The 12546-nt window shown below is 45.3% G+C and overlaps 1 protein-coding gene across 1 annotated transcript; it reads left to right on the top strand.

The window, feature by feature from the left end:
• Nucleotides 1-2711: 2711 nt before the first annotated feature.
• Nucleotides 2712-3737, top strand: LOC112748763 (uncharacterized). The gene has a single exon (XM_025797007.1). The coding sequence runs from the start codon at nt 2712-2714 to the stop codon at nt 3735-3737; it is 1026 nt and encodes a 341-aa protein (XP_025652792.1).
• The last annotated feature ends 8809 nt before the right edge of the window (nt 3738-12546 follow it).

Genomic DNA, 12546 nt, shown 5'->3' with positions numbered 1-12546 from the left:
TCTTTGAATATAGAATTTACGTGCTTTTATCTATGAATTTTTGTATTTTTTGTATAAACTTTTTTTTGCTTGTTTTCTTCTAAGTTTTTTCTGTGTGTTTTTTAAATTTATGTATTTTCTTATTTTATTCCTGTTACGGCCTGGCCCAAGTCCCCTTACGGGCTGGCCCGACCCGAGAGCCACCCGACCCGAACGGTCGGAGGTGGGACGCCCCGCAGCCGACCCGGACACGCGTCCCTGACAGCTCTGTTACAGCTGTGAGGAGCACGCCTCGAAGAAAGTGGGCCTACCCTTATCGGGCCCACTTCTGACACAGTATATAAGGGGAAGGACCTACTCTTCCCCCAAGGTACGTGACATGACTCTATCCCTTTTTCGCCTGCACACTTCATTGACTTGCGCATCGGAGTGTCTTTGCAGGTGACACCCCCCCACATCCACAGAGTTCGGGACCTCGCCTGCTCCAACCCGAAGACGTACGACCAGACGACCTCCCCCCTTTGTTGATCAGGACATTCACCCGATCGGTCCGGTACCCGACCTACCGAACATTGGCGCCGTCTGTGGGGACGGTCCATGGACTTCGTACTGGTCCAAAGTGGAACAGGCCGCGAGGCTGAGCCCGGAGGGGATGCTGCCGCAACTACTTCCCAGCAGCGCACGAGATCCCCCCCAAGACACCCAACACAATCTCGCAAAGGACGACCCTTCGGGGGAACTGGCGACAACCACGCCAGAATAATGCAAGAACTGCGCCATAGGATGCAAGATCTGGAACGCCGGTTGCAAGACAGGGAACACGACCAGCACACCCCAGAACAAAGCCACTCCCGCTCTCACTCTAGGAGCCACTCCAGACGCACGCCCAGCCCCCAGGCCGAATCCGAGAGCGCTGGGGAAAGAGGACGCACTAGGAGACGCCATGACCCTGTCATCTACGCCAGACAAGAACGGCGGTACACAACAGGTCGGGGAACCGAAGACGCTCGTCAGGAGGACGACGAAGGAAGAATGAGGAGAACGCGGGGACCCGTGATAATGGGGCGACCCCATTTCATCGTTCCATACTCGAGGTCCGGCTACCAAAACACTTTGACAAGCCAACGGACATGAGGTACGACGGAACGCAAGACCCGCTGGAACACTGATGAGCGGATAATTTATACGCTTTTTGGCATTGTTTTTAGGTAGTTTTTAATGTATTTTAGTCACTTTTTATTATATTTTTATTAGTTTTTAAATAAAAATCACATTTCTGGACTTTACTATAAGTTGTGTATTTTTCTGTAATTTCAGGTATTTTCTGGCTGAAATTGAGGGAGCTGAGCAAAAATCTTATTCAAGCTGAAAAAGGACTGCTGATGCTGTTGGATTCTGACCTCTCTGCACTCGTAATGGATTTTCTGGAACTACATAAGTCCAATTGGCGCGCTTCCAATTGGGTTGGAAAGTAGACATCCAGGGCTTTCCAGCAATATATAATAGTCTATACTTTACTCAAGGATAAATAACGTAAACTGGCGTTCAACGCCAGTTCCATGTTGTAGTCTGGCGTTCAGCGCCAGAAACAAGTTACAAGTTGGAGTTCAACGCCAGAAACAGGTTACAACCTGGCGTTCAACTCCAGAAACAGCCCAGACACGTGAGAAGCTTAAGTCTCAGCCCCAGCACACACCAAGTGGGCCCCAGAAGTGGATTTCTGCACCATCTATCATAGTTTATTCATTTTCTGTAAACCTAGGTTACTACTTTAGTATTTAAACAACTTTTAGAGACTTATTTTGTACCTCATGACATTTTAGATCTGAACTTTATACCTTTTGACGGCATGAGTCTCTAAACTCCATTGTTAGGGGTGAGGAGCTCTGCAGCGTCTTGATGAATTAATGCAATTATCTCTGTTTTCCATTCAAACACGCTTGTTCCTATCTAAGATGTTCATTCGTGCTTCACTATGAAGAAGGTGATGATCCGTGACACTCATCACCTTCCTTAATCCATGAACGTGTGCCTGACAACCACCTCCGTTCTACATCAGATTGAATGAGTATCTCTTAGATTTCTTAATCAGAATCTTCGTGGTATAAGCTAGAATTGATGGCGGCATTCATGAGAATCCGGAAAGTCTAAACCTTGTCTGTGGTATTCCGAGTAGGATTCAAGGATTGAATGGCTGTGACGAGCTTCAAACTCGCGATTGTTGGGCGTAGTGACAGACGCAAAAGAATCAAGGGATTCTATTCCGACATGATCGAGAACCAACAGATGATTAGCCGTGCTGTGACAGAGCATTTGGACCATTTTCATTGAGAGGACGGGAAGTAGCCATTGACAACGGTGACACCTTACATAAAGCTTGCCATGGAAGGAGCCTTGCGTGTGTGGAGAGGAGTACAAGAGAAAAGCTGAAATAAAGAGGACAAAGCATCTTCAAAACCCCAACATATTCTCCATTATTGAGTAACAAGTATTTATTTTATGCCCCTTGACTTTTACAATTAAAACTAAGAATTATTATTGATATTATATCCTGACTAAGAGTTACAAGATAACCATAGCTTGCTTCAAGACAACAATCTCCGTGGGATTCGACCCTTACTCATGTAAGGTATTACTTGGACGACCCAGTGCACTTGCTGGTTAGTTGTGCGGAATTACATAGTGTGAAGTAATTTTCGTGCACCAAACACCTCATGGCCTTTGAGGCCAGAATGAACCTTGAGGGAGTGGGAGACGAGCTAAGATGCCGCGCCTTCCCGGTCACCCTGGCAGGGCCTGCAATACGGTGGTTCAATAACCTCCCGCAGGGCTCGGTGACCGACTTCGCAGACATCAGCCACGCCTTCTTAGCCCAATTCACGACCAGGATCACAAAGGCGAAGCACCCAATCAACCTGCTCGGGGTAACCCAGCGACCCGACGAGTCGACTAGGAAGTACCTAGACAGATTCAACGATGAATGCCTGGAAATCAACGGACTGACGAACTCGGTCGCGAGTTTGTGCCTGACGAATGGACTCCGGAACGAGGACTTCAGAAAGCATCTTACCATGAAACCAGTGTGGAGTATGCAGGAAATCCAATGTGTGGCCAAGGAGTATATCAACGACAAAGAAGTGAGCCGAGTCGTGGCTACCAACAAACGGCAGCCCGCTCACAATCAAGATCGGCACCGCGGAAGCGGAGAAGGACAAAAGGAACACGCCAGAGACGGCGGCCCGAGCAAGGCTCCCAGACCATTTCCTCGTGTTAGGAAGTTCACCAACTACACCCGCCTCACCGCGCCGATCATGGAAGTTTATGAACAAATTGCCGAAAAGGGGATCTTGTCGAAGCCCCGACCACTAAAGGAACGAACAGGGGAAAACCGAAGCCTCTACTGTGACTATCACAAGGGCTATGGGCATAAAACCCAAGACTGTTTCGATCTAAAGGATGCACTGGAGCAGGCCATCAGGGATGGAAAGCTAGCCGCATTTTCCCACCTCATAAGGGAGCCGAGGCGACAAAATCGCAACCACGACGGTGAGGATAGGACTCGGACACCGAAGCGACGCCAAGAACTGGAGGACGACGACCAGGGCCTCACCATAGTGAACGTGGTAACAGCTAGGAATGCAGCACCTAGGTCAAAGTCGGCACACAAGAAAGACGCCAAAGTCCTGGCAGTCTCCTCATCCTCCACACGAAGCACTAGGAAGCTCCCACCCATTTCGTTCGGCCCGGAAGATCAGTGATTCGACGAGATCGGAGAGAGTCCTCCCATGGTCATAATAGCCAGGGTAGGAACTGGTCTCGTCAAACGAATCCTTGTAGATACGGGGGCAGACTCGAACATCATGTTCCGTAATGTGTTCGATGCTTTGGGCCTGAGGGACGCTGACCTACAGACGCACCAGCACGGTGTCGTAGGGCTTGGCGACCATTTCATCAAGCCAGATGGCATAATTACCCTGCCGATCTCACTGGGACAAGGACAGGGGAAGAGAACGGTAATGGCCGAATTTGTGATCCTACGGGACTCCACAGCCTACAACATCATCCTGGGGAGAAAGACAATCAACGACCTAGGAGGAGTCATCAGCACAAGGATGTTAGTAATGAAGTTCATAACTGAAGAAGGGTCAATAGGATCTGTGAGAGGAGACTTGGAAACGGCAGTCACTTGCGACAACGCCAGTCTCTCGTTAAGGAAAAAGTCTAAAGAGGCATCGGGAATATTTCTCGCCGACCTGGACGCCAAAGTCGATGACAAACCGAAACACGAACCCGAAGGGGACCTGGAGAAGTTCAGGGTCGGGAACTCAGAGGAAAAATTCACGTTTGTGAATAGGAACCTCCCCCATGAGTTAAAAGAACCTTTGATAGAAATGATCAGAGCTAATGGCGATTTATTTGCCTGGACACCCGCCGACATGCCGGGCATAAACTCCAGTCTCATGTCGCACCACCTAGCTGTCAGACTGGAAGCCAAACCAGTGGCCCAAAGAAGGAGAAAAATGTCTCAAGAGAGAGCAGAGGAAGTGGCCAGACAGACGGCCGGCCTCCTTGAAGCAGGGTTCATCCGGGAGCTAGACTATTCGACCTGGCTATCAAACGTGGTCCTGGTAAAAAAGCACAATGGGAAATGGAGAATGTGTGTGGACTACTCCGATCTTAATAAAGCATGCCCTAAGGATTGCTACCCCCTTCCCAACATCGACGCACTCGTCGATGCGGCTGCGGGATACCGGTATCTGAGTTTCATGGATGCCTACTCCGATTACAATCAGATACCGATGCACCGGCCAGACGAGGATAAAACGGCGTTCATAACGCCAGGGGGGACCTACTGCTACAGAGTGATGCCTTTTGGCCTAAAGAACGCGGGGGCAACGTACCAGAGACTGATGAACAAAATATTCAGCAACCTCATCGGCAAAACAGTGGAAGTTTACGTGGATGATATCCTCGCAAAAACCACCCGCCCTGACAATCTCATAAATGACCTGGAGAACGTGTTCGCGTCCCTCCGACAACACGGCATGAGGCTCAACCCGCTTAAGTGCGCTTTTGCCATGGAGGCCGGGAAATTCCTGGGATTCATGATAACCCAGAGGGGAGTGGAGGCCAACCCTGAAAAGTGCCAAGCAATACTCCAGATGAGGAGTCCGGGCTGCATCAAAGACGTTCAGCGGCTGACGGGAAGGCTCACAGCGTTGTCCCGATTCCTCGGTGCGTCGGCAGCAAAGGCCCTACCCTTTTTCGCTTTGATGAAAAAGGGAATAGCATTTGAGTGGACCCCCGCGTGCGAAGAAGCCTTCAACCACTTCAAAGAGATTCTAGCAGCACCCCCAGTGCTCGGGAAGCCGAAAGCCGGAGAACCACTCTATCTATACCTAGCCATCACAGAGGGAGCACTCGCAACGGTATTGGTATGGGAAGAAGGGAAGGCCCAGCAACCGATCTACTTTGTGAGTAGAGCACTGCAAGGGGCAAAACTCAGATACAGCAAGCTGGAGAAGCTGGCGCTGGCACTTCTGGTCTGCTCCCGCCGATTGCGACAATACTTCCAGAGTCACCAGGTGGTCGTGAGAACGGACCAGGGGATTCGTCAGGTGCTCCAAAAGCCCAATCTAGCGGGAAGAATGATGACCTGGGCCATCGAACTATCCCAATACGACCTAGGCTACGAACCCCGACACGCGATTAAGGTGCAAGCAATGGCCAACTTCCTGGTAGAAGTAACTGGGAATCCAACGGAGGACACGGACACACGGTGGAAGCTCCATGTAGACGGAGCCTCCAACCAGACGTCCGGGGGCGCCGGGATCATTTTAGAAAGTCCGGCAGGAGTCGTCTATCAACAATCGATTAAGTTTGAGTTTCCCGTATCAAACAACCAAGCAAAATACGAAGCCCTCCTAGGGGGTTTGGTTCTAGCCCAGGAAGTCGGAGCCAAGAGGCTGGAAATATGCAGTGACTCGCAAGTCGTCACTTCGCAAGTGAACGAGAGCTACCAAGCCAGAGACTCATTACTACAGAAGTACTTAGAGAAGGTCAAAGAGCTAGGCAAACAATTTGAAGAGGTCACGGTCCAACACGTTCCCAGGGAGAGGAACACACGGGCAGACCTCCTATCCAAGCTGGCGAGCACAAAACCTGGAACCGGCAACTGCTCCCTCATCCAGGGCATCACGAAAGAGCCAGCAGTTGCCCTCCACCTGACCAAATTAGCCCCTTCTTGGATGGACCCTATCGCTGACTTCTTGGAAAACGGCAAACTCCCCCAGGACGAGAAGGATGCCAAAGCGATAAGAAGGGAGGCCGCCAAATATATGATCATACAAGATCAGCTATTCAAAAAGGGACTCAGCCAACCTTTGCTGAAGTGTCTGCACCCCGACCAGACGGACTACGTTCTCAGAGAAGTCCATGAGGGGTGCTGCGGCCACCATATCGGGGGCAAGGCCCTGGCAAGGAAGCTCATCCGAGCTGGGTACTACTGGCCGACCATGATGAATGACTCCAAGTAGTTTGTAAGGAAATGCGTGAAGTGTCAACAAAACGCCAACTTCCACAGAGCGCCAGCCTCCGAGCTGAGTTTACTAACGTCCACTCGACCCTTCGCGCAGTGGGGAGTCGACCTCTTGGGACCCTTCCCAATTGGCCCAGGACAGGTCAAATACCTCATAGTTGCCATCGACTACTACACCAAATGGATAGAGGCCAAACCGCTTGCCAGCATATCCTCATCCAATTGTAGGAAGTTCATGTGGAGGCAGGTGATAACTCGCTTCGGCATCCCGGAGATCGTCATCTCGGATAACGGGACACAATTCACTGACAAGAAGTTCGCAGAGTTTCTCACCGGCTTGGGGATAAAACAGAAGTTCTCCTCAGTCGAACACCCCCAAACAAACGGGCAAGTGGAATCTACGAATAAGATCATCTTACTAGGTCTTAAAAAGCGTTTAGATAGCAAGAAAGGCGCGTGGGCCGACGAGCTCACCTCGGTTCTCTGGTCCTATCGGACAACCGAGCAAAGCTCCATTGGGGAAACCCCCTTTCGCTTAATGTACGGGGTCGAAGCTGTGATACCTGTGGAGATCGGAGAGCCGAGTCCGCGGCTACTCCTTGCCGGAGTAGAAGAAGCAGTGGACAAATATCTGGTGGACGAGGTCAGAGAGATGGCCCATTTGTCAGAGGTAGCGCTGAAACAGAGGATAGCCCTGCGATACAACACCAAGGTCCTCAGAAGGGAATTTGAGGAAAGAGACCTCGTCCTACGACGAAACGACATCGGGCCGCCGTCCCCAGGAGAAGGAAAGCTGGCGGCAAACTGGGAAGGCCCCTACAGAGTCAGAGAATTACTTGGCAAAGGCGCCTACAAGCTGGAAAGACTCGACGGCAAAGAAATCCCGAGAACATGGAACGCAGGTAACCTAAGAAGATTCTACTGGTAGCTTGAGCACATTAGCCAAGCGGCCCGGCGAGTTAGATAGGTGTTTAATCTTATCAAATGTTAATTTCCAATGATTTACTTTCATTAAATGCCTACTGTGTTCAAAGAACTATCTAGCTAACGACTACTTTTCACTTGTCCAATTTCTCCTATCTACTATTCCCCAATATGTATCGAATGACAAACGGGATAACGATACGGCAACCCGGGATTGATCACCCCGGGAGCAAAACACGCCAAAGCCATAACAAACGGCCGTGATAATAAGACCAAGACGGTTTCACCTGAGTTACCAACATAACGAAAAAACGGACACAAGCAATAAGTCCACACCAAAAAAATAGTAACAAAACAAAATGCTACTAAACAAACAGATAAAGGCGATAATTAGAAGCCGACCAGGCGACCACTAAAGTGTAAAAGTTAACAGTTTCAACAAGTATTCTACAAGGAAACAAAAGCGCAAGTTACAAGAGTTCACTTCCGAGGCATATCGACAATCTTGCCATCCTGGATTGTTTTGAAGACTCCAATAGCCGACGTGTCGAATTCTAGAACCACGACTGTCACCTGGGCCTTGAGAGCATCCTCGGTCATAAAGATTGTGTTCTTTCCCTGCTCCCTGACCGCCTTGTATTTCCTTTTCAACTCTTCCGCCTCGGCTCGCGCAGCCTCAGCTGATGAGACGGCCGCGTCACGTTCCTTCTCGCAGCGACCACCCGACCCAGTGCAGCGTTGAGCTGGCTCTCTAGAGTCATCTCCCGCTCGATTAAATGGGAGACAGTGGCGTTGGAGGCATTCATTTTTTCCTCAAAGGACGCAGCCTTCTCCTCGGCATCCTTGTGCCCCCTCTCCACCGTGGCCAATTGCTCCTGAAGCTTTTCAACCTGGACCTTGAATTCGTTGTTGGCTTGGTGATGAGCGGATAATTTATACGCTTTTTGGCATTGTTTTTAGTATGTTTTTAGTAGGATCTAGTTACTTTTAGGGATGTTTTCATTAGTTTTTATGTTAAATTCACATTTCTGGACTTTACTATGAGTTTGTGTGTTTTTCTGTGATTTCAGGTATTTTCTGGCTGAAATTGAGGGACTTGAGCAGAAATCAGATTCAGAGGTTGAAGAAGGACTGCTGATGCTGTTGGATTCTGACCTCCCTGCACTCAAAGTGGATTTTCTGGAGCTACAGAACTCGAAATGGCCCGCTTCCAATTGCGTTGGAAAGTAGACATCTAGGGCTTTCCAGAAATGTATAATAGTTCATACTTTGGCCAAGAATAGATGACGTAAACTGGCATTCAACGCCAGCTTTCTACCCAAATCTGGCGTCCAGCGCCAGAAAAGGAGCCAAAACCAGAGCTGAACGCCCAAACTGGCACAAATACTGGCGTTCAACTCCAAGAAGAAACTCTACACGTGCAACACTCAGGCTCAGCCCAAACACACACCAAGTGGGCCCAGGAAGTGGATTTATGCATCAATTACTTACTCATGTAAACCCTAGTAGCTAATTTATTATAAATAGGACCTCTTACTATTGTATGAGGAATCTTTGGTCTCAGTTGTAATCCATTGTTCATCTTAGGAGACTATTGATCACGTTTTAAGGGGCTCGCCATCTCGGCCATGCCTGGACCTTCACTTATGTATTTTCAACGGTAGAGTTTCTACACTCCATAGATTAAGGTGTGGAGCTCTGCTGTTTCTCAAAGATTAATGCAAAGTACTACTGTTTTCTATTCAATTCATCTTATTTTGCTTCTAAGATATCCATTCGCACCCAAGAACGTGATGAAGGTGATGATTATGTGTGACGCTCATCATCCTTCTCCCCTATGAACGCGTGCCTGACAAACACTTCTGTTCTACATGAATTAAGCTAGAATGAATATCTCTTAGATCTCTTAACCAGAATCTTCGTGGCGTAAGCTAGAATGATGGCGGCATTCAAGAGAATCCGGAAAGTCTAAACCTTGTCTGTGGTATTCCAAGTAGGATTCGATGAATGAATGACTGTGACGAGCTCCTAACTCGTGATTGCAGGGCGTTAGTGACAGACGCAAAAGGATAGTAAATCCTATTCCAGCATGATCGAGAACCGACAGATGAATAGCCATGCCGTGACAGGGTGCGTGAGCATATTATTCACTGAGAGGATAAGATGAAGCCATTGGCAAGGGTGATGCCTCCAGACGATTAGCCGTGCCGTGACAGGGCATTGGAACATTTTCCCGAGAGATGACCGAAAGTAGCCATTGACAGTGGTGATGTATCACATAAAGCCAGCCATGGAAAGGAGTGAGACTGATTGGATGAAGATAGCAGGAAAGCAGAAGTTCAGAGGAACGAAAAGCATCTCCATTCGCTTATCTGAAATTCCTACCAATGATTTACATAAGTATCTCTATCCCTATTTTATTAATTAATATTCGAAAACCACATAACTGTTTTATATCCGCCTGACTGAGATTTGCAAGGTGACCATAGCTTGCTTCATACCAACAATCTCCGTGGGATTCGACCCTTACTCACGTAAGGTATTACTTGGACGACCCAGTGCACTTGCTGGTCAGTTGTATCGAAGTTGTGACAAATTATGAATGTGTAATCACTATTACGCGTACCAAGTTGCTCACGTGCCAGGAATAGTTCGAGCCTGGACATCACAATTTCGTGCACCAAGTTTTTGGCGCCGTTGCCGGGGATTGTTCGAGTTTGGACAACTGACGGATCATCTTGTTGCTCAGATTAGGTAACTTTCTTTTCGTATTCTTTTCAAAAAATTTTCAAAAATATTTCAAAATTTTCTCATCTGTTTTCGAAAAAAATAATATAAAAAATGTTTTCAAAAATTTTATTCAAAATTTTTAAGAATGAATTCTAGTGTTTCATGAAGCATGTTGAAGCCTGGCTGGCTGTAAAGCCATGTCTAATTCCTTTGGGAATGAGTATGTCAGGCGTGTCATGTCTGAATTACATGCTGAAGCTTGGCTGGCCATTGGCCATGTCTAGTGTTTTGGACCGGAGCTTTCATTGAAAGCTTGGCTGGCTCATGAGCCATGTCTAATTCCTGGACTGAAGCTTTAGACTAAACATGGTAAGATTCCTGGAATTCATATTAAAAATTTTGGAATCCTTATTTTTCTTTTTTTTTAAATAATTTTCGAAAAAAAAAACCAAAAAAAAAATTAGAAAATCATAAAAATCAAAAATATTTTTTGTTTCTTGTTTGAGTCTTGAGTCATGTTATAAGTTTGGTGTCATTTGCATGTGCATCTTGCATTTTTCGAAAATTTTATGCATTCATAGTGTTCTTCATAATCTTCAAGTTGTTCTTGGTAAGTCTTCTTGTTTGATCTTGATGATTTTTTGTTTTGTGTCTTTTCATGTTTATCATATGCATTCTTGAATTCTTAGTGTCTAAGCATTAAAGAATTCTAAGTTTGGTGTCTTGCATGTTTTCTTTGCATTAAAAATTTTTCAAAATTGTGTCTATGATGTTCATCTTGACATTCATAGTGTTCTTGGTGTTCATCTTGACATTCATAGCATTCTTGCATGCATCACATGTTTTGATCTAAAAATTTCATGCATTGCATCATTTTAGTGTTTTTCTCTTGCATCATAAAAATTCAAAAATCAAAAAACTATCTTTTCCTTTTTCTCTCATCAAATTTGAAAATTTGGATTGACTTTTTCAAAAATTTTTAAAATCAAATTGTTTCTCATGAGTCAAATCAAATTTTCAATTTGAAAATCTTATCTTTTTCAAAATCTTTTTCAAAAATCAAATCTTTTTCAAAATTCTTAGTTATTTTTGAAAATTCCAAAAATACTTTTCAAAAATCGTTTTCTTATTTTTAGACCAAATTTTCGAAAATAACAATAACAATTAATGTTTTGATTCAAAAAATTTGAAGTTTGTTACTTGCTTGTTAAGAAAGATTCAAACTTTAAGTTCTAGAATCATATCTTGTGATTTCTTGTGAATCAAGTCATTAATTGTGATTTTAAAAATCAAATCTTTTTCAAAAACTAATTTCTATCATATCTTTTCAAAAATATCTTCTCATCTTATCTTTTTCAAAAATCAAAATTTCAAAATATCTTTTCTAACCTCCTAACTTCTTATCTTTTCAAAAATTTGTTTCAACTAACTAACTAACTTTTTGTTTGTTTCTTAACTTTTTCAAAACTACCTAACTAACTCTCTTTCTCTCTCTCATTTTCGAAAATATCTTCCCCCTTTTTCAAAATTTCTTTTTTAATTTATTAATTATTTTTTTTTTAAATCTTAATTTTCGAAAATCACTAACATTTTTCAAAAACTATTTTCAAAAATCACTAACTCCTTTTCAAAATTAATTTTCGAAAATTCCCTCCTTCTCTCTCATCTTAGTTTATTTATTTATTCATCTACTAACATCTCTTCCTCACATCATCACCAAATTCGAACCCCCTCCTCTATCTGTGTTCGAATTTCTTCTTCTCTTCTTCTACTAACAATAAGGAACCTCTTTACTGTGACATAGAGGATTCTTCTTCTTTTCTTTTTCTCTCCTCTTTCTTATGAGCAGGGACAGAGAAAAAGGCATTCTTGTTGAAGCTGATCCAGAACCTGAAAGGACTCTGAAAAGGAAACTGAGAGAAGCTAAAATACAACAGTCCAGAGATAACCTTTCAGAAATTTTCGAACAGAAAAAGGAGATGGCAGCCGAAAATAATAATAATGTAAGAAAGATGCTTGGTGACTTTACTGCACCTAATTCCAATCTACATGGAAGAAGCATCTCCATTCCTGCCATTGGAGCAAACAACTTTGAGCTGAAACCTCAATTAGTTTCTCTGATGCAGCAGAACTGCAAGTTTTATGGACTTCCATCTGAAGATCCTTTTCAGTTCTTAACTGAATTCTTGCAGATATGTGATACTGTTACGACTAATGGAGTAGATCCTGAAGTCTACAGGCTCATGCTTTTCCCTTTTGCTGTAAGAGACAGAGCTAGATTATGGTTGGATTCTCAACCCAAAGACAGCCTGAACTCTTGGGATAAGCTGGTCACGGCTTTCTTAGCCAAGTACTTTCCTCCTCAAAAGCTGAGC

The sequence above is a fragment of the Arachis hypogaea genome, chromosome 15, assembly GCF_003086295.3.
Source record: "Arachis hypogaea cultivar Tifrunner chromosome 15, arahy.Tifrunner.gnm2.J5K5, whole genome shotgun sequence".
Lineage (NCBI taxonomy): Eukaryota > Viridiplantae > Streptophyta > Magnoliopsida > Fabales > Fabaceae > Arachis > Arachis hypogaea.
This window is presented reverse-complemented; position numbering and strand designations above follow the sequence as displayed.

What these genes read in the sequence shown, in the direction of transcription:
- LOC112748763 (XM_025797007.1), top strand. Translation starts at nt 2,712, where the DNA reads ATGAACCTTGAGGGAGTGGGAGACGAGCTAAGATGCCGCGCCTTCCCG.